Source organism: Anarhichas minor, unplaced genomic scaffold (genome assembly GCF_050575085.1).
Source record: "Anarhichas minor isolate MPS153535 unplaced genomic scaffold, ASM5057508v1 ptg000073l, whole genome shotgun sequence".
NCBI classification, from domain to species: domain Eukaryota; kingdom Metazoa; phylum Chordata; class Actinopteri; order Perciformes; family Anarhichadidae; genus Anarhichas; species Anarhichas minor.
In genome coordinates this window covers 482,495-504,499 of record NW_027466519.1, presented here as the reverse complement: position 1 = coordinate 504,499, position 22,005 = coordinate 482,495, and the positions used below count along the sequence as shown (strand labels likewise).

General features: G+C 42.2%; 1 protein-coding gene across 3 annotated transcripts; it reads left to right on the top strand.

Moving 5' to 3' along the window:
* The first annotated feature begins 231 nt into the window (after positions 1-231).
* camkk2 (calcium/calmodulin-dependent protein kinase kinase 2) lies at positions 232-16,764 on the top strand. 3 transcript variants are annotated; one of them, XM_076079717.1, is made up of 18 exons: positions 233-550; positions 4,364-4,661; positions 5,180-5,521; positions 6,267-6,314; positions 7,253-7,306; positions 8,340-8,391; positions 8,535-8,668; positions 9,127-9,163; positions 9,347-9,368; positions 9,466-9,554; positions 10,264-10,463; positions 10,706-10,759; positions 10,868-10,941; positions 11,045-11,132; positions 11,395-11,526; positions 12,302-12,384; positions 12,622-12,675; positions 13,986-16,764. In XM_076079717.1, exons 2-18 carry the CDS (start codon positions 4,434-4,436, stop codon positions 14,056-14,058), a joined length of 1,764 nt encoding a protein of 587 aa, XP_075935832.1. In that variant the 5' UTR covers positions 233-550; positions 4,364-4,433; the 3' UTR covers positions 14,059-16,764. The 3 variants fall into 3 exon arrangements, with proteins under 3 accessions (XP_075935834.1, XP_075935832.1, XP_075935833.1); XM_076079719.1 differs by lacking the exon at positions 7,253-7,306 and having other exon boundaries at positions 232-550; XM_076079718.1 differs by lacking the exon at positions 12,622-12,675.
* The last annotated feature ends 5,241 nt before the right edge of the window (positions 16,765-22,005 follow it).

The window sequence follows — 22,005 nt, the reverse complement described above, 5'->3', positions numbered from 1 at the left end:
TGTAAAGCAACGCACAGTGGTTGAATTAATGAGCTGCACCTTGGTTGATAAGATTAAGGTAATATTTTTAAACCTGGGTGTTATGCTGTTTTCTTGCCAACTAAATTACTAGCCAACTCTTAACGAAATAAATATGGAGTAAATCCCCAAAGAGGCTGTCAATCCCATTGTGCAACCACAGGAGGGAGCCGGTCGACCACAAAGTGCTTGTAGCAAAAACAGAAGCAAGAAGTGTTGTACTTTGAGGTCGTGAGTTACACGAAAAGAAGAACAAAAGGTAGCCCGCGCCTCCTCCGCGGATGTAGGTTTCCATGAAGCATTATTACTGAAACTATTAACGTTAAATTAGCACACCGCCCGTTTCCCCACCTCTCCTCCATGTGAAGCACGGGACCCGTGTGCTCAGCGGGATTGGTCCGTCACATCGTCGGCTATCAGTCTGTCAAACAGCTCGCGAGCTGTCGTAGTACAGAACCTAAGTACCCCGCGGATGAAGAACGAGAAGGAAACTCACAACTCTGCCTTGCGCGCGTAAATAACACACGTTAAGGTAAGGAGTCATGTTTTTATTTCAGATGGTATTTGGGTTTTGTTGCCGTCTACAGCGTTGGCATCAAGCATCCTTGGCTCGTGCCCACCAACATCTGTATCTTGACAGACGCTGCAGCTGCTAACGTTAGCTGCGCCGTGCGGCTCCGGAGCTCAGAGCTAAGTTAGCTTCTGTGGGACCTCAGACCAGCTAACACTCGTTTCCTCTGTGAATCTGTGACAGCTCCGATAAAAGAGGCGCTGCGTGTTGCTCAGAGTCAGTGTGACAATGTAAGGTAGACATTGTTGCTCTTTGCAAGCTAACCCGATGTTGGTTGTGTTTATGATGTTGCAGAGTTAACGCAACACGAGGTAGTGAGTCTTGGTGATGGTTTGATTGCGTCAACGTCGAGTTAACACCGTTGCTCAAAGTTCGTTAATAATGTTATGTAATGTAAACAGTTTTACTTTCATTGTTAATGTGTGCAGCTCTTTAAGAACCCAAAGTTGCATTGTCATGTCATTTATAAAATATAGCATCAAATATCAGCCTAATGTTACTTTCTCATTATTTTGATGCTTTTGAGATGTTTTTAAACCTTCAATCCATTAAGTTATAACACCAGCTGAAAACCGACTTGCACACAATGATTTACAGCAGCTTATCTCTTGCACGGCTCCGCGGATCACCGACGGGGTTGCCCTGTTGATCTTTTAATGAAGCTGGGGATCCTCCGCTGCTCCAGATGGCCCCGTGTTGTACTCGTATGTCTGTGGGACAGTGCCTGTGTTGTTATTAATGCTGTACATGGCGTGGACCCCCCCTCGAGCTCTGATAAGTCCTCTCTCCCCCTCCCAGGCCTGCCCAGATAGTGAAGGTCAAGTCATGTGACTTTTGTGATGATAAGAGGCGCAGTACGCATCTGGAGCGAGGCGGCATCTGTTGGCGTTTCACAAGGCTCAAATCTAACTGCTTGTTCCTTGTATAGCGGGGTTGTGATCACCAGGGATCAGGGACATTTAGGGCTTTAGCCAGCAGTTCAGTTATCCATGATACAGCATCTTTGTCTAGGAACTATAGAGACATTGGAGGCTATGCTGTTTCTCACTTCCCTAACAGTGGCTGTTGACAGAAAAAAATCTGTTGGCATTCAGCTGCCTTTTGTTAAAGGCTCAAGCTACTGCAAATCCTGCTGGTCAGACAAAATGAACCACAGTCCCGCTGGGCAGAGAATGAGATTTTCAGTGATATTGTGTGTCCCGCTATGAATGGTAATATCACGTAAAAGACGTTTTCCCACCATCAATGTAGAAACTGTCACTGTGAATGGAAATGGGCCATTTATCTGAGATCACAGTAGGTTAAAGCTTGGTAAGTTGCCTCTCTTCTCGGGATGTAAAAAGCCCGCTGTAGCTGGGAGTTTCATCCAGGGTTATGGTCCTATTTTTTCTTCTTCTCTAGTCCATTGAAGCCGAGTCCAATTCAGTGGGAAAGCAGATCAGTGGGAAGCGATACTGAGTCGCTCAAACTATCTTTCAAGCTGTGTGAGATATAGAAAGACTAAAAGGCCATGATTGCAATTGCATGGACATATGTCAGTGTGTACCGTAGCACCCTGAATATATTTGTGTTGCATAGAGTTTTTTCATATCCCTATCTTTGAACGTCGGCGGTGAGAGGTAATCATCGGGATCTTGATGGTTTCCTTCCCAGCATCTAGAAACCATTACCATATTAATAGAACTCAGAGGTGCAGGGGAACCGTATCCCCTTCATGTCCTTTATACAAAAAGAAGCAATGATTCTCCACATGGTGACTTTATTTGCAGAACTTAAATCTGTGGTTTCCTAAGGGTGTGTGTGTGTGTGTGTGTGTGTGTTTGGGTGACTTGCCAACAAAGGACAGTGGGGGAACCAAGACTATTTTTTATTTGTGAGTAAAAGTTGTGCTTTCAAAGGTTTACTTCTGTAAAAGTACAAAAATATTATAAATCAAACTTGCCTAATTATCAAAAGCAAAAAATACAGTACACGCTGGCAGGTTCTGTCAAATTCACTGCTTTACTCTGACACACACACACACACACACACCGGCTCAGTACTGCGTGAGACACATTTCAAATAAATTCTTACTCCAGTAGATGCTGAGAACTCTCGTTGTATCAAATGCAATGAAACCCTCAAAAGTAAGGGAGGAAACAGCAGCAATGTGTCACAACATTTAGCCAACACGCAGAACAGAAACGTGCAGGAATGTTTTGTCCAGCAGCCGTCCGTCCTCGTCCACTGCAGCTAACGTTAGCGATGCCACACGGAGTTTGATCATAAGAGTAAGCGAATCAATGAAAGCCAATCGCTCAGCTTGATTTGGGAACTTCTTGTAGATTGTCGGGCTGAGGCTGCAGCCGTGACTCACCGAATAATAGTACCAGTATCGATACAATCCTAACGATGCTCATCCCTACCAGGCAGTCAAGAAGACCAGGAAGTAAGTTCCTGCCATGAAACAGCAGTGCTCAGTGTGATATGTGGGGATTCTTTCTTCCCTTTAGTGAGTTCACATCGCTATATATAGGCTGGATATGGAGGTAGAGAGGCCACCTGGAGTGGGTGTCTCTTCCCACACATGGTCCTCATTGTGAACTGGGCTGGAGCTTCCACTGTCTTGCTTTTCCTTGATTCCCTTTGTTTTCCTGTGTCTGTGAGATTTGCTCAGCTCCCACACACTGACAGCGCCACAATCCTGTCGAAACCATGACGGAAAGCGAGAGATCGTCTCTCTCTCTCTCTCTGTCTTTCCGCCCCTCCTTTCCTTCTTTCTCCATTCCTCTCACAGATAATGAGCAGCTGAGGGGACATGGAGATAGAAATGGCCCTCTTGAAATCATTATGATGCTGTATATATAATGATTAACCATGTTGCATAACTGACATCAAAAGCAGACTGAACCGTTGCTTTTACAGACGCGTCACATCTGTCCACTTAGAGGTTGATTTAAGTCAGTTCCTGCACGGCCACACTTCTAAAACAAGAGGGAAATTCACGGGGCATCGAGAAAGTGACGGGAGTGGAGGTTCAGTTCAACCAGGTTGTTGTTTAAAGATAATTATTCTTCCTACTTGGATAACATTTGTTATTTGTTTAGGTCTCCCTCAGTCAAGTCCAATCTTGGTGGCAAAGTGTTTGTCTTCTGTACTAAAGCAGGATGTTGGTGTTGAATATGGTCTTGGGCTCCTTCCCCATTGAGTGAAGCCAGCGTCGCACTGGTTCCCTTCACAAAAAAACAATGGGATTTTTCCATTGGATTATTGCAGAAAATGCGATCTGTGTGTGGCAAGCAAACATTTATGATACGTTCAGGTTTTGTGAATCGGAAATGCAAATATCCCAAGCTGAATGAGTAACCTTTCGCCAGGTGAGGCACTTTGATCCGTCAGGTGTAAATAGAGTCATTAATCTATATTTGTTTATGTTTGCAGACACTATAGTCAGCATGTGTTTTTGTTACCTTGCAACTTCATCAAGATAGTTGTATGCTATGGGTTAGTGAACTGCATGCGCTATACTTTGGACCAGTGAGACCGGCCTGTAACGGACAGTACACCCCAAAATCAAAAATCCATATTCCTCTTGTTGTGAGCACTGTTTACAACAAGGTCTGTGGATCATCTTGAGTAACCGGGTCATGATTTCTTGAAAGAGACATCGCTGTTTTTGAGCACCACAAGCCAAGTGCCAAATAGTCCCATTATACTAGAGAGAAGGCTATGTAATTTTGATTTTGAGGTGATTGTTCCATTATGTATTTTTTTATGCTGCAATTTGCTCTTTAGGCACCAATTCCTCCCCCCCGAGGCTCCCGTCTGATGGAGCAGTGGTTGTCTGTCTTTGTGAAGAGGCACCATGTTTCCTTGTCACGTGACCCCCTGGCCCACTGCTGAACCGCCAGCCTCCTGTGGTCATGCGCCCCCAGCACAGCCCTCACAACCCCTGCCTGATCTGCTGCGCAGCTGTCCCGCTCCACCTCTGAACACCCACTCTGAGACGCCCTCGCCAGACCCCATGGAGTCCCTCATCGTGGTCACGGAGTACGAACCCAGCAGGCCGCCTGGAGAGGCTGAGGAGGAGGAGGTAGGATGAAACACACACCGGGTTACACTGTATGCATCAGATATGGAGCCTAATTGGATATTTGGGCTTCTGCAGAATGAAATAATTGCTTGGCACATGATGATAAGTTCCCATTTCAGATTTATTAAATCAACACTTTGAAGTTATGATTTTACGACTGTCGGAATTAAGCGTTCTTACTTTAACATGACAGGTTTTTTAGACCCATAAATAATTCTAAATGTCGGGATAATGAGCGAGAGTGGAATCAACATTTGACACATCTGACACAGGGTCAACCAAAACTAAATGTTAATGTTCTCTCTGTTATATTGGATTGTGTTATATTGTACAGGCATTACTGTTATTGTATCTTGTTAAAGAATAAAAGATAATGCTTTGAATTGAAATGTAGAATATCAGTTGGAAAGTAGGAACAAACTACATATCGACCATCATATAATACCCAAACATAGACAACCGTACATATGTACGGCATGAAAGGACAATAAATACGATTTAAACGTGTCACATCTCAGGTGGAGGAAATGGACAGTTCTGAGACGCCCGAGCCAGCTTCCTCCACGGTGGCATCCTTCCGGACTCCCTCCTGCGACCTGCTGTCCCACACGGTTGGCCGGTCAGAGGCTCTGCTACCCGAAAGCCAAGCGCAAAGGGGGAGATTAAACATGTTAGACCGGAAGCTGTCCCTCCAGGAGCGCTCGCAAACCGCGACATCACCCTGCAGCTCTCCGGGACTCAACGGGCGTTACATTTACCCGTCGTTACCCTACTCTCCCATCACATCGCCCCACTCCTCTCCACGCTTGCCCCGCCGGCCCACTGTGGAGTCCCACAGTGTTTCCATCACAGACCTCCAGGTACGGTCATGCATATTGCTGCTTAAAATCTGTCCCAGCCTGGAACAACCAACAACACTGCTAACACAAAATAATATTATAATTTCAAAGTCAGTCAACGAATCGCAGGAAGTTAGCTAATTTGAGGCTACTGCCAATGGGGTAATAATTGTGATTATATAATTCATGGTCTCTGCACCATCTGACCAGTGTATTCCCTTAAGGACTACGTTGCATAAAGCGCACACTGGTAAAGACTGAGCTCTGTGGATGCACAGGTGAGGTCTCACGGTCTCAGTAGATGTAGATAGTAGCTGTGATCCCTGTAACGCATAGATGCAGATACCGGTCAATGTAGGTAGAATCTCTCTTAGGGGCTGCAGAGGTTGTCCTACATTATATTTGTAGCCTTGTATACATTATTTGCTTTCACTGAATCACCAATTTTAGATATGAAACAGGTGGTGTATTTTTGAAATATCCTCTTATGGTGGAAACTTGGCACTTGGTCTTTTTAATAATCCAGTTCAGGGACCACCAATCAAATATGTGTCATTTAGAAATGTATTTTTTATGAAGAGCTGGTTAGTCAGGGGCATTGTTAGGTGTTTGCATGAATCATGAAAATTTGATGGACCGGATTTCGCCAGTTTTGTAAGAATGCGTATGATGCATCTCTGGTGTCTAATTGCTAAAATAACTGGTGTGATGACATTCAAAATAAACCATTTTCTCCTCCTCTCTTTTCTCTGTCTCTCTCTTCAAGGATTGCGTTCAGCTCAACCAGTACAAGCTGAAAGACGAGATTGGAAAGGTACCATCAGAGACGGCTCACTGCGTGAACCCTTTCACCGACTCGTTTCCTTTCTCCCTTCCGCCTACTGCATGTCTGTCAAGTAGCTCCGCACATCATCAAGGACACGCCCGTAACCGTCTCCGCTATCCTCTCTCCCGGCTGTCCTCATTTCCCAAACTCTGTGTAAACTACCAGGACCATGGGAGAGTTGGAAGACGGGCGAGAGGCTGGTATAAATAGCGCTCTCTAAGGGTTGTGCGAGGCTCAGTGGGTACAAGTGTGTGTTTGTGTGCACGTTTCAGATCGTGGGCTTCAGAGGACTGAGAATGTGCACGACTGCTGTGAGTTTCTGCGTGAAGATAGACGTGTGTAATGTGTGTGGTTTGGTGTTCAGCTGAGACTACGAGAGCCCTTCAGGACTGTTGGAGAGGCTCCTCAGATCAGGGGACTGGAGGATGAGCTCTGTGCTGCCTCTCCAATCTGCTCCCCCAGCAGGAACTGATCCTGCTCCCCCCCCCCCCCCCTCCTCCTCCAGCTCTCTGTTTTTGGGCATGAAATTGTGCACACAGGCTACTAATTGGGCCTAGTTTTTATCCTGATTTCCTATGTGTATGTGTGTGTGTGTGTGTGTGCGCAGGGGAGCTTGATAGCTCAAAACCAGATCCAGTTTCCTTAATTAGCCTGAAATGAAAGAGAGAGGGAGAGATGATTTGAATTTCTCTGTTCTCACTTTGAAGCAGCTGGTACTCTTTCAGTGTACAGTCAGCCCACTCACTTCCCTTGTGTGTGTGTGTGTGTGTGTGTGTGTGTGTGTGTGTGTGTTGTTTCTCGTGTGTTTTTGTATTTATTTAGATGGCTTGGCACATAAGTGTGATAATTTATTTTCACATGAAGAATGACAGCTGCTCAATCTCACTTTAATGGCGTCTGTTCGTCTTTACTTATCCCCGGACCAGGGCTCATATGGTGTCGTCAAGCTGGCTTACAACGAGGATGACAACACGTACTATGTGAGTTCTTGTTGCGCACGCACAATACAGATGTGATTTAGCTCATACCTCGTAATAGTCAAACCCTTCTGTGACATTTAGTGATGTGATTTCATGTGAATCTGAAATGACACCAGTTAATTGTGCCTCGCTGAGATACTGTGACAACACATCCGCTTGATTTTTGCTGTTCAAGATTATTGCTGAAATTCCCATCAAGCTGCATGATGTCGACAGGCAATGACATATTTTATTATTCCTTCCAAGTGACAAAGCACCACATGTCACATTCACTGATTATATCATTGCCGTAATAACAGATGGCAATAAGGCTATTCAAAAAAAAAAAGTATATTTCCCCAGAAGGAGGGGAAATATCTACCGAACAATGTAGCTGTCACGCGTTGCGCTCTTTGTTCAACACGGCCTTGATTGGTTTAGCTTCGGTAATTGTTCAACACCCACGCGCAGAGGCAGCCAAACTAATGCTTATGTTCTATGATCTAGATGTCGAAAATAATTTATTCGATTAGATGTTTGAAAGCATCTTTTATTTTGTGTCTATTGCTGTTTTTCCACTTCTCCAGTTTAATCGTTTTTAAAGGGGAAAAAACGTGAGAAATGCTGTTTTCTTTAGCCCTGAAATGTGTTTGCCATGCCATGCATTTTCTGCAGTGTTTTTTTAATTCGATAGCTAACGATGAAGGAATGAACATTACACGCATGTTTGCATTGCAATCATTTCTCACCAGGGCTCTTTTGTAAATCCAGCTTTGATAACCTTTTGTGCCGATGACGCTGGTCAGCGTTAGCACTCACAAATACACAAAGGATGCTCAAGGTGAGGAGAGAAATGTACAGGCGCTGGGATATTCGTTTGTGGGTGTGTGTGAGTGGGTTCACTGTCAGATATGCCTCACCTCACTCTGGTGCTGTGTCTCACTCTTCTCTTTTGTCTACCTCTCTGTTCATATTTTCTCTGGATCTCTTGCCCACTTGGCGCTCTCTCTGTCACCCCTCTCTGTCCAAATCCATCTCCCGTTTTCTCCTGTAGGCAATGAAGGTTTTGTCCAAGAAGAGGCTGATGAGGCAGGCAGGTTTCCCACGTAAGTCTGGAGCCGGGGGCCGATGGTTTTAAACAGCAGAGAGCACCGTCTCTTGTAGTGCTCCAGTGGTACATGAACACTGTCTACTAATTCTATCATCCGTCGCTCATGCACACCCACGTTGTCCCTCTCTCCTCCGTCAGGGAGACCCCCTCCTCGTGGAGCCAAGGCTGCCCCTGAGGGCCCCCCTCAGCCCAAAGGGCCCCTGGAGCGGGTCTATCAAGAGATTGCCATCCTGAAAAAGCTGGACCATTCTAATGTGGTGAAACTAGTAGAGGTAGGTTTTTGACTATCTTGATTTATGTTTTGACTTACGTGGCTTTAATTTCATGGAGAATAAGTGCAGGTATTAGATCAAAGTAAAAAATAAAAAAATGATATTTGAGTGACGACACCAATCAGGCCTACTCAAGATAAAACTGCCTGTGGTACGTCATTTGATTGCGCCTCTTCTCTCTAAAGAGCAACAAAGTCATGTTGCCAACTCACTTATGGGACAATTTGGAACGAAGCATGCGTTATTTCACATTTCATGTTTTGCTCATTCGAACACATCTGTACGAAGAGGAGGCCAAACAAAGTAGCAATGACTGAAACCTCCCAGCTCTTTAAAGAGCCTCAAATACAACAAAACTGTGCGTGTGTATTTATTTTTGCAGCATACAAAAGATTGTGTGTGTGTGTGGCTTGGTGGGTGTTTACACTCATTTCCATTTCTCTGTCATTTGGTGCCAGGTTTTGGATGACCCCAGTGAGGACCATCTGTACATGGGTATGTTGTGGCCAGACAGAGTCAGCCTTCAGAACAACACATAGACACACACACACACACACACATCACAGTCATGCAATTATTAAGCATACAAGAAAGGTATTTGAAACCCATCTTAAAATGTGTTTTAGTTTGTTTGTGTCCTTGTAACTGAAAAGCTTTCACTCTGTGTTTCTGTCTCAGTGTTTGAGCTGGTCAAGCAAGGGTAAGCTGAGCCTCTTCTATGTTAATGATTGTGTCACTGGAATGAGCTCAATCTCGTTAGTTATGATTGCTAATTGTGTGCGTGTTTATGTATTCAGGGCTGTGATGGAGGTGCCGACAGAGAAACCTTTCAGTGAGGACCAGACACGCTTTTACTTCAAAGATCTGCTCCGGGGAATCGAGTATTGTGAGTCGTCCAAACCTCCTTTTCCACTCAGTCTGTGTCGGCATGGTGGAGCATGAACCCCAAACCATTTTGCGGCCATCACATTTTACTCACTGTGGCCTTGTTCACTACAATATATATATTATATTATTATTATCCCATAATTAGCTGTACTTGCCCGTAATCCTTTTCTTCCATGTCCCCTATAGAGATATTATATACAGACCTGTGAGTGTCTAAATTAGATTAATGTAATAGTGGTATGAAGATGAAGCTTGTTTGTATCTAGATCTGCCCTCATCCTACAATTCTTCCATGCCATTTATAGTCCTTTCGTCTGTGCTGTTCTTGACTCTAGCCACCCACAAGGCTCATTTCACATCAGCTCAGTGGCTCTCAATGCACTTCAGCACAGGAGAAGAGGTTTTGCACAAAGTGTCGTCTAGGAGACTAGCACTGAGGGAAAGAGAGGTAGGGTTCGGCACCAGCAATGCTCAAACTGTCAGGAGCTTCATTTTTATTTAATTATGTGTAATCTTAAGTGGACAAGGCTAGGTTGATAAATACAGTTTGATGTTATAGCTGAAACGTTATCCAACTTCCAGCGTGCCAGAGATTCTGAACACCCCCCTCTCTTTACAGACACTTTGCACTGTGAGAGAATATTCAGCATCTCTTGCCAAAAGCAGAATTCCCCAAATGGTATACTGTAATATTTTTATTTCAACAGTACATTACCAGAGGATCATCCACAGAGACGTCAAACCGTCTAACCTGTTAGTGGGAGAAGACGGGCACATCAAGATAGCAGACTTCGGAGTCAGTAACCAGTTCGAGGGGGCTGACGCTCTCCTGACCAGCACAGTGGGAACGCCTGCTTTCCTCGCCCCTGAAGCGCTCTCTGAGACCAGAAAGAACTTCTCTGGAAAGGTGAAGGAACAGTCGGCTAAGTAGTGCCCTCTGGGGATGATTCACAGGAATGCATGAACCCTTGTTTTTGGGGTTCCTAAATCTATATGAATATTACATTTATCTTAGTGTTCATGTAGAATTTACTCTTCTAGTTGTCTTATTTGTCCAGGGACAGAATACATTTTGCTTGCACAGTGGTGGATTTCAACTATCATACACTGAAATAACGATTTCTCAACAACCTTGTTTTCTTCATGAAGGCGTTGGACGTTTGGGCCATGGGGGTGACACTTTACTGCTTTGTCTTTGGAGTGGTGAGTGTGTGCTTTAGCAAAAAAAGGAAACAGTAGATACTGTCATTTTTGTTTGTTTTGGAGATTCTCCTGAATGAAAAACTCTGCTCGTCTTTCTTTCGTTCACAGTGTCCATTTATGGACGAGCGCATCGTTAGTCTTCATCAGAAAATCAAGACGCAACCTGTGGAGTTACCTGAGCGGTCAGCTCTGCTTCTCTAATCTTTGCCAGAAATCACTGCCCTTTGCAAAATGTGATTTGAAATGTAACTTAATCTGTAGCTGTGGTTCATTCTGTCTCAACAGTGCTGACATCTCTGATGATCTCAAAGATGTGTTGCTGAAAATGCTGGACAAGAATCCAGAGAGCAGAATATCAATCCCACAGATTAAGGTGAGGACTCTTTTAGTTAAGCTGCTGGCTTCCATTACTTTGTATTTAAACGCATTCGAAATTGCATAGAGTGCAGTAAACCGCCTGACACAGAACCTCAACAAGAGAAGAATTGTCTGTGTGAACGGGCTTGAGGGCGCAGTGTGTAGGATGTGGCGACATCTAGCGGCGAAGTCGCAGATTGCAGCCAACTGAAACGTCTCGCCAAAGCGTGTCGGATGCAAACGAAGAACACCAGTGTTCTCCTCATATTTGCGTTCAGGTGCACCCGTGGGTGACGAGGCACGGCGCTGAGCCTCTTCCTCCTGAGGATGACAACTGTTGTATGCTGATTGAGGTGACCGAAGAGGAGGTGGAGAATTCTGTTAAACACATCCCCAGCCTGGCTACAGTGGTGAGTTAGTGAACACTCACATTAACACAGTCGTGTCCAGGTCGGATTTGTTCAAGTCAAATATCACCACTGGGTACAGTTTGTTTTACATTTAGCTTCCCTGAAAGAAGCATGGCAACTGTCAGATTTCATCTATTGAGACGTACTGTAACTGAGAACGCTTTTCAGATGAATTGCTAATTAATTGCTAATTCTCTGTACATTTGTATGGTGTAAAAGACACTTTTCAAGTTCTTGTATTACATTTATTTTCTATATGTCAGTCACACTGTACCACCCACTAGATTAGCCTCTCTGCACTCTGTGCTAGAGCTGCTGTATGACTCATTTAGTCGCTTCGATTTATTTTCATTAGTTACATTATTTAATGCCAAATGCTGCGAAAGATATGCATGTTTTGAATGAATTTGAAGCCTCAGAGCTTTACTTTTTTTTAACTATATATATATATATATATATATATATATATATATATATATATATAGTATATGTCTGTACAAAGTTTAAATGTAGAAATTCATCAATCTTACAAATTCACCACATCTGTTGTCCTGCTGTCGTTCATTGTCACGGCATTACACCCAAAAGCGTGTCCTACGACGATAGACTATAGCTTCTTATAAAACAATGATGCTCTTTATGAAGTTTATGAAATATGAAAGTGTTGATGTTACAATAACCCCACCATTGTTTTACAACAGAATGTTGTTTTCGAAATGAAATTTCTGAGCATAGCTGTTGGATTTGTGTACTATTGTTCTCTATTGTTCTTCAGATCATGGTGAGGACTATGCTGAGGAAGCGCTCCTTTGGGAACCCCTTCGATTGGGGCCGTAAAGAGGACCGCAGCACGCTCAGGTAAGGATTGTTTATAGACACACCACAGACTCTAAACTCTGTCTCTAGCAAAGGCTTTGCAGTAATATCAGGAGTCACAGTACATGTAGCAGTGTGCTGTCACTACCATAGTCTCTCTTGGAGCTGCTGGGTGCTCTTATACTCTCATACAGTATATCCAGCTCATGTTTGTCAAGCAGTTTGTCAAGTATCCTGTTATTATGTTATTATTTCTCTTCTCCCTGTCCTGCCCTGCAGGAAAGGCAGAGCAGGCAATGTGAAGTACTGCTACATTCATTGTAACCAAAGAAGGTAAATAACTTCAGGACATCTCCTGCCTGCTGTAGAGCTGTTAAGTGCAAGTCTAGAGAGTAAACTGTAAGACCCCTGGCATGGTATAAGCAGCTGTTCGCCCTCATTATTGCTTTAATGCTCCAACACTCTTGAGTTTGTAAACTAGCCTGTGCTAGTTCAGCGGTTGTTTGGACAAAACATCTCCGGAAATGTGTGAGGGCGCTTTTGGTGAAGCATGGGGTGTGTAGTGCAGCAACTCCCATCTGACTACATAACCAAATATATCCATTGATGTTATTTAAATAATTAAGCTAGAAATGCACAGATTCCAATTTTCTCTCTTTCTAAGAACTGTAATTGACGGCCTACACACACACTTTTTAAAATCTTTTCTTAAATGTATAATTGAAATTCAATTGTATGTTCATAATAAACATTTACTAGAAGTTAACTTGCATCATCTCCAAGTTAAAGGACCTTCTATCACACAAACAAATCTCAAAAGTGCTCCAGGTTACTGGACAAATAAAATCCAACTGAACATGAATTGCAGTATGTCCCTCCTTTCCCAAACTGCGAGCTTTATGTCTTCTTCAGCCAGTTGAAGCTAAATTTGACAACTTTGTGTGAGCAAGGCCATGACAAGTGACCGGAGCTTATTACATTCTGAGCACCTGATCTGTGGAGTAATTGACAATAATATGGGGATGGACAAAATATCATTAACACCTGCGCAACCTATTGCAATTCAGTTTTGTTTGACACTGTGTCAGAGAGGCGTCGAGCAGCAACACTTGAGGCTGCAAGTTTGTGGTTTTGTGTTGATTGGTGTTAATGTCTAATGCGGCTAAATATAACAGTGCCACACTTATAACACGTCCAAAAATGAGATTAAAGCCCGTCTGACACAGTCAAAACAAAAGTAGCGCTTTAAGTAGCAGCCGCTCGTCCATCATGAGCCCAAAGCTTCCTTTTATCTTGATAATCTCCTTGCATGAAGCATCCTTAGGACCTGTAAATCATTAGTTCTTTGTGTCTCTCCGTGACATAAATAACTAACTTCTTTAATAGAATGTTCCTTTCCTCTGCCCTTGTTCTCCCTTTTCTTTATTTTGTTGAGTTTCCCCTTGTGTACGATGTGTAAACTTGCCCAACAGCAATTCCTTCGTGCTGGCTGCCTCGCATTCTGTAACAACGTAATGGTTGGTTTTCAGTTCCTAAACATAGCTTGATAATACCCAATTCCTCCCTCTGCTCTGTGATACAGGAGTGACGGCAGGCGCGCAGCGGTGTTGTAACTGATTCTGCGTCTCTGGTGTGTTACTTAGGAAACAGGAGAGCGGCGATGGCATGAGGAGTGTGGACCTGCCCTACGTGGGAGAAGATGAGGCTCTTTCCTGATGCAGAGGGTTGATTATGCACGCTGGTATCTGCCTGCCTCTACCCACACAGCACAACACCCCTTTACTCACAGTTTTTGATACTGGCAGCCTACACCTGTGTACATTCCCTGGGAGGTGGACAAGAGTGGTGGACGCAGAGATAAAAAAAAAAAAAAAGAAAGAGAAAATACGATCTGAAAGCAACAGTTTGATTTATTTTTCTCTTTCAAGGCTCAGTCTGGGTGTTGTGGGACTTGTGACTGTCCCATGGGAACTTTCCATTGAGAGAATCCTCCTGAACATTGAACCCGTCTTCAGCTCTTATTGCCCTAACCCACTCTCCTCCTCTTATCCTGCATGCATTTATTGTCATCGCATGCTTCGTCTCAGGCTTCAATTGTACAGTTTTGTGTTTAAATGTAGTTTTAGCCTCTTGTGTTTCTCCTTGTCTTTACTTGACACTTCTTTCAGGTACACAGGGCACGGGAACAGGCGACGGTGATGGTTAACGGGGGGGGAGGGGGGGGTGGTTGTCTTTCGCCATCACCTCGGCATTCTCTTTAGTCGAGCAGGTTTTCGTGACGATGATTGTGTGGTTCACTCTGCTTCAAGAGTAGCAGTGCCCAGTTTTGTAACATATTTTAGAGTGAAGAATCTGTACAGTTTTCCCAAAATGACAAAAAGGGGGGGGGGGGGGGAGTGAAAAAATGTTTACTTCATTGAATGCATGTTTACGTTCCCAATGCAAAGACGCTATTTCTAAACATTTGCACCCTCATAGACACGCAATTTATTTTCCCCGTATCACTGGCTCTTTAAGAAGGCTCCCATTTACTGCAATCGATAGAAAGCATTAAAAACTGGTGATCTCGTGCTTTGTGAACAGTCAAATCCATCGTTGCTGTATACAAGATAGCTTAGAGAAAGGGGATGTTCTTCTTTAGTAAATCTTTTTTAAGGGAATATTGATATGATTTTTAGGTGTTTGCATTTAATTTTTTTTAATTCATAGAGCTACAACTAATATAGTATTGAAGGTACTGATCTACCAAATGCATATGAGAAAAGCAGAATGTGTCGGTGCAAAGTTATTCTGTTTGCGATGGCTCGTTTCTCTCCAGTTATTCGGACGAGCGAGGTCGTGATGCCGAGGAACCGAGTTTCCACTGCGTCGTTTCGTTCTTTCACCTCTCAAAGTGGAGGTTTGTACGTAGACTGAAAAATATCCGAAGATAATGATTATTCAACCTCAAGTTACAATTTGTGAACGTTCTGTTTTGTATTGTAAGAATTTCTGGTGTTATTTTGAAAAGCGAACATTTTCAGGGCACCAAAAAAAAAACCGTGAATTATGACTCATGTTGTAAAGTATAGTGCGGTAACGTAAAGAAAACAAACCTTTAAACTACTTGTTCTTCATTGAGCTATTAGAGCTGGCTACCGAAGTGAGTTTTGAGATGGAAGCATAGTGCAGCTGCAGACTTTTTTTTGTACAAACCTATGCATGACATATCTGTGGAGGAGTTGAAGTTAGAATGTGTTGTCATCTTTGATGCGAGGAGAAGGCCACTCTGCAAATATTTCAAATTCATTATAACGTACTTTTCTATGTATTGATGTGTTTCACTCTAAATGATCCCAAAGCAGTACATTTGTTCACTTTCTTTCCTTTTGTTGATGTTATGTTTTGAGTACAAGTATAGATACAATTTGACGTGTCTCCAACACAGACTATCGACACAATATTAATTATAACATTTAATGCTTCCACACTGATTACTTCAGCACTAATGTGTTTAATGTACGAGAAAGGGACTTTTTTAACTTGCTACTTGCATGTCACTCTGAAGTGTCTGTTTTCTAAGACCAGTACTATGCATACGACGTGTCTCTCTCTCTATGGTGCAGTGGTACACTCTGGCACATCGTCACGTACAGTGGCTGGAAGAGGAGGGCATATGTGGTTGACTGATTCTAATTTTGTTTTTTTTTTTGCTTACCCAAAGTGTTTTCCAAAAAGATGTAATTAAGTTGTACTCCTTAATGTGGAGTTCTGCAAATAGAGACAGGCACTCTGGCTTTAAATTTCCATAAAATGATTGTACTGTACTTCTAAATGATATAACTCGATGATGATAGCCAATGATTTTTTTTTTTAATGCCCATGATTTAGCCAGAGAATTAATTGCAAAAATGTGTCAATTTGTGTTATACTGTGAAATGTTACCTCATGTGCTTTCCACACATTTCATGAGGGATTTTACATTCTGTCGTACTGTAAGTCTCTTCTGTCGACGGAGATAAAGTTTTAACCTCGAGGAAAACAACTTGGGTACTTCCTCTTTGGTGTGAATATTTTGACCTCAACGACCAACAAGAATGAACTGAAGGAAAGTTTGGGTCTGACTGCAGGGTGACAGTGCAAGCCACAGAAAAAGCTGTAAGATAAATATTTTATACACACAATATTTAAACTTGTAGTTATTGTCATAAGGGCCTGGCTAAGTGGTTAACCTTTATTGCTCACATGGTTTTGCATTCAGCAGTGTCAATTTATTTAACTAAGAGCTTTGGGGTCTCTTTCCCCTAAATGCATGCCAACATACTAAACACATACCACTCTATTGTCACAGCATGAGAGGTCCTTGGCAACAAAACGGGACCTTTGAATTCATTATTATACATACTGTATCTTCATCTTTGAATAAAATATTATTGCCTTGTCTGTGATGTTTTTGGTCTGATTGTTGTTGAGCTTTGTGATAGCAGTTCCAGAAAATCACCACGAGAGCGTGCTGTGCACCACGACGTTTCAGAAGCTGTAAGATTATCTTGAGAGCCTGAATAACACATTTAGTTCCTGTCTTCTATGTGATGACAGCAAATCTGTCATATTCTTCCAACTGCTTTAAATGTAATGCATTTAATCATCTTCTACCTCCAAACTATGGATTAATTAGGGCCTTTTTAGATTTAGATTCCCCAGTTAGTTTATATATATATATATATGTTTATGACTATATATATATGTATATTTTTTGAGTTTACTCATTTTTAAATGTATGTTTACACAAAAGGAAACCTGCATTTAAGTGCAGAAGGTAATACCTTTATGACTGATGTTGTAGTTCCTCCAAATGCCACTAGATGCTGACGTTACGCAAACTGATTCAAAAAGGTCAAAATTGTGTTCAAGGAAACAGAGTTTGAGCATGTCGTCAGGTGAGTCAGACTTTAGTACAAATATGGATTTCTTTCTCTCTTCAAATGATGTTCCTCAGAAATGCATTTATATTTTCTTTCATACAATAGTGCACCATATTTACTTTGCATCTCAGTGTTACCAATGTCCATTTAGAAAATGTTTCAATATGAAAAGTAAATGATTTTGAAACATTCACAATATGTTAAATAGTGGAAACAGTTGACAAATCCATGATTCATAGACCAATAATGGAAAGACTTACCAGATGTTATCAGCGAAGTGATGCCTAAATCTCCAGTTTTCCATGATATTTGTCTTAATCTATTGATGCTCAGTGCTGATATTTGCATTAAAGTTCATAGTCATGATGTTGATTTGTCACTATGCCTCTGTGCTGCCGGATTTTCACACTGCACTGGTCCGTTTTTGGTTGTGGAAAATATGTCAACATGCAAGAATTTGACCTCACTTCAAAGGGTTTCACACCTCTTGGGGGAAATAAAGTGCTAACTTCATCTGTTGGTGTGAGAAGACTGCAATGACTTAGCGGCTTTCAGATTCTCAATTATGGTCCCTTACGAGTTGAGGAAATTAAATGACAAATTTAGCCTCCAGCATTAGTGTAGAAGGTTAAAAGTTCATCCGTTGTGCTATTGAGGTTCATGCAAAGATGAATATTTTATTAAATATCAAATTAATATAGATTAAACACACCAAAAATCGAATGTTGTACCGGAATTAGATTTAGAACAATGTAATGTTCGTCTTGTATATGAAACAGGGTAAATGCAGTTCAGAAGCCATCTCAAGTCATGAACTGGGGTGTTATGCCCCCGCTGGGGTACATAAGGGAGCCAAAAAAAAACCCACATCAGCAAATGAGAAGTGCTGATTGTGACAGAATTGGAGCCTTCACTCTTCATGCTCAGTTAGTTGTTTACCTGCTATGCTGCCAGCAGTAAAATGCACTAAAACAAAACAACAGAAGGCTTGCTCAGCATTCTGTAAAGCTGCACGCTCTCAGGCCTACTTCTGCAGGTGAGATGTTTTTGGTTCAGTGGTACCCATTTCTTCCATTAGCCTGCCTTTTCCCTGCTTCACTGTGTCTGTAGTCTGCCCAATTAAATCTCATTGCAATCTCCGGCTTGCAAAATGAAAGATCATAACACCAAAGGAAAAGAAGTTAAAAAGGTAGAATAAAGAGCAAAAGAACCCTTCAATTAGTAGCAAAGTGAAACTAAATCTACTTGCTGCCAGTGCTGCACGTATAATATTAAAGGAGTATGTGATTTATGCTACAAAAAGCCTTTAAAGTGAGAAAGAACTCAAATGAGGCACTTGACATCAGTCACGAAAATTAAAGTTATGTCTTCACAGAAGGAATCCCAGCCTTGAAGTGGCAGCTGAATAGAGATTAAGAATGTGAAGCACCATCTCTTTGTTCACCGAGTATTTGTTAAAGTAGTTTTCTGTAGGAAAGAGAGATTTGGAGATGAACACGAACTGTTTTTTTAATGTCTTTTCACAAAACAACTTATTTTATTAAAATATATAATCTAAACTCTACGACTTTTTTATTTGTCTGAAGTGAACTGAAGTGGAGGAATGACTCACACAAAGCTCAGTAACATACCGCAGAAATACACACTTATCTCTTTCTGAACATATTGTTAGCAGATGGTAAATTCCTCAGTCAGTTTGCCTAAATCCGAGTCATATTAAAAATACTAATCCAAATCTAATCCACTGGAATGTGAGGATGTGAAATGGTATCCGACATAAATTTGATTCTTAGGAACTGCAGCATGAGTGAAAGCTCTCAGTGCTTGATTTGTGCACAGTGTAGTGCCCTTTAATTCTGTGTCAATGTCAAATAGTCCATGTTTGAATTCAGAACATGTGGAGTTTTCTACATGATATACAATGCTGGTGCATAATACGATTGTTGCCTTTGATATTTTAAGGGATTTTAGCGTAATAAAGCTTGCAGGCTATTTCACTCAGACAACTTCACTTCACAAGCGATCAGTGGTGCAAATAAATAAAAGTACATTTACTCAAATGATTTCCATTAGCTACTACTTTAGACTTTATGACCTGAACACTTCTTCCAACACTCCTTCCCTCACTGCGGGCGATCCTCTAACATATATCAAACGCACCCTTCGCAATTAAGCGGCGTATTTAAGCATCCGCGTGTCTGGCCTTTTCTCTGTTGACGTTTTACTCCCAGTCGACAGGCCGCAGCTGTAAACATCGGCGCTAACGCAGCCTCGTTATTTATTATAAACAACCTTTGCCGACCATCAGCCACTTTATGTTACATCGGGACGTTTTCGTGGATTATTCTGGATCAGGTGGGGTTTGCGGTCCTGCTGTGGACTGAGACCAGGACCAGAGCTGAGATGCCAGAAACCACAATTTACTTCAACAAGATAAGTGAACCACGCGCTGCTTTTACTAACATCTGAGATCATGGCTTGGCTCTGTCCAGTTGTTGTTTGTGTGTTTGCTATATTAGTCTTTCATTTCTGCTTTAATAACTTAAAGAAACAACAGTATTTAATTGTATTTATAGTATCTATCTATCTATCTATCTATCTATCTATCTATCTATCTATCTATCTATTATCTATCTATTGTGCTTCTGCAACAGATACATTTTTCTTGGAGTGGCTCAGCTCATCTTTGTTATGTTTGTTGTTTGGCATGTGACGCTTTCATAAATTGCTGATTTGCATTGCGAAGAAATGTTGACATTCTTGTTTGAGTTTCATTATTGTTGGAGTGTTTTTGTGCTGAATTGGTTTCATGGCAACCTTGGTTGTTGCCTTTGATTTCGAGGCTCTCGTGCCTGATGGGGGGGGGGGGGGGGACTCATCATGGCCATTGTCACAAACACCAAGGCTACAGGTGGCACACTCAATAGCTCTTCCTGGTATTCAGCTAAACGTCAGAAACAATTCCTTTGTCAGCTTGCTTTACTGCTCTTCATGCACTCAGCCATGTGCTGCTGGTCACCTGTTGCTAGTCATTTCTGTGATTCTTATCCAAGGTAATAATCATCTGCTGCTTATAGCTGATGTTTTGTAGCCTGCTGATGCATATCAAGTAGACTGATTTGCATCTGCAGCAGTGTAACCTCGCTGTTTGGTTGGACTTTCTTCTGTGTTCGCTGTGTCGGAGTGATGCCAAATATCAAATGTGTTATCTGAAATTTCCTCTTTCTCGTCCGTGACCAGGACTCCTGATTGCCCCAAGTTCTGTAACATCTGTATCTCTGCTTTAGTGGTACATCTGCTTTCAGGAAAGGATGAGAAACAATGAAGCGCTGACTTGTTGTCCGTATAGCAATTCTTTAAGCCCACATTTTATTTAGTTTTGTCAGCATGACTTGTGATTCAGAGGCATAGTGTGACGACTTACACTACCTTCTTTCATTTTATTTTGAACGTATTAATGTCTTGCCGGCCATCATTATCAAGACTAAGAGGCTTTCTGAAGCTGTAATTTGGCACAGAGGCGCTTTGAGCTGAGGATGATTATCATGTTCACATTCTTAGTTTAGCATGTAAGCATGCCAACATTAGCTCATTAGCACTGAAACAACAGCTGAGGCTGACATTAGTTTTGTAAGCATTCAGGTCATAAACCAAAGTATTTGATAAGGGAAAATGTTGACCTGATGACCGCAAGAATCCAGAACTTCCTTCCAGGCACTCTGCAGTCTGTAGCCCCAGGAGGTGCAATGCAGAGATGCTCTTTTGACCTTGAAAGACTCATGAGAGCAGCTTACTATAACGGCGTCTTTGAGTACTCCTAAATGGCATGCTCACTTCCATAAGCTGTCTGTCTTTACATAAAGTTCTGCTCTCTTTACACACGTTAATGCATTTTTCATGTTCGTGTCTGCCACATACAAGAGAGAGGTGAAAGGGAAGATTGTACAATTTGGTGATGAAGCTTCTAGACAATCAAGGGCAGACTGTGGACTGTTCTGAATGGATTGCAGTTGAATATTAACAAGCTGTCTGTGATATTTGCAAACTCTGTTTTGCGTGTCAAACTCGATGCTAATTCTAATTGGAGTGGAGAAAAGGAAGGAGGTGGAAAAGCGGCGTACACAAAGGCAGAGTGCATGTAAGGCAAGTGCACGGAGATTAGGGATCGAGGCGTTTCTGGGACGAGGAGATAAGGCGCCGCTCTACTTTCTACTTTTATCTGCATCTTTGCATACTAAGTTGCAACAAAGACAAAATAATTCGTAATACGTGTCGTTTTTGTCTACACGTCTCTCTCTCTCTGTCTCCCTGTGCTTCCAAATTATTTCTGGCACTGAAGTGAGTTTTACTCCACACAGAAGGAAATCTGTGCGTTTAAACACCTCTTTAATACATGATAAAGTTGTTATCACCTCTTCATTATGAACTATCCTTCTCTACCACCCGTCTCCATTCTGCTACAGCTAGTATAGACAGCCACTTGGTAGAGGTTGTGCTGTGAATTTGTCTCAAAGCTTTTCATTTGACCTGCAGCACTGACTACAGTTCACTTCAAGTGGAAATCTTTCCACGCATACAACCAGTGAGATGTTCTTGTACAGCCCTGCTGGGAAGTTAACATGAAATGCACCGTATTCATGCTATTTTAAATTGGACCGGGGCACTTTGTAGCCATTGCTCCAGGTGTAAAAAGTTCTCTAAAACATAAAATGGGTTTGTAATGCAGAACAATGGAGGCTTGCTTGTGTGTGGGCAGCTG

Bases quoted from the DNA above. Each gene is read 5' to 3' on its own strand.
- camkk2 (XM_076079717.1), top strand. From the start codon at position 4,434: ATGTTTCCTTGTCACGTGACCCCCTGGCCCACTGCTGAACCGCCAGCC. The intron at 6,315-7,252 runs GTACCATCAGAG...TCCCCGGACCAG, and splicing joins TGAAAGACGAGATTGGAAAG to GGCTCATATGGTGTCGTCAA. The intron at 8,392-8,534 runs GTAAGTCTGGAG...CTCCTCCGTCAG, and splicing joins GAGGCAGGCAGGTTTCCCAC to GGAGACCCCCTCCTCGTGGA.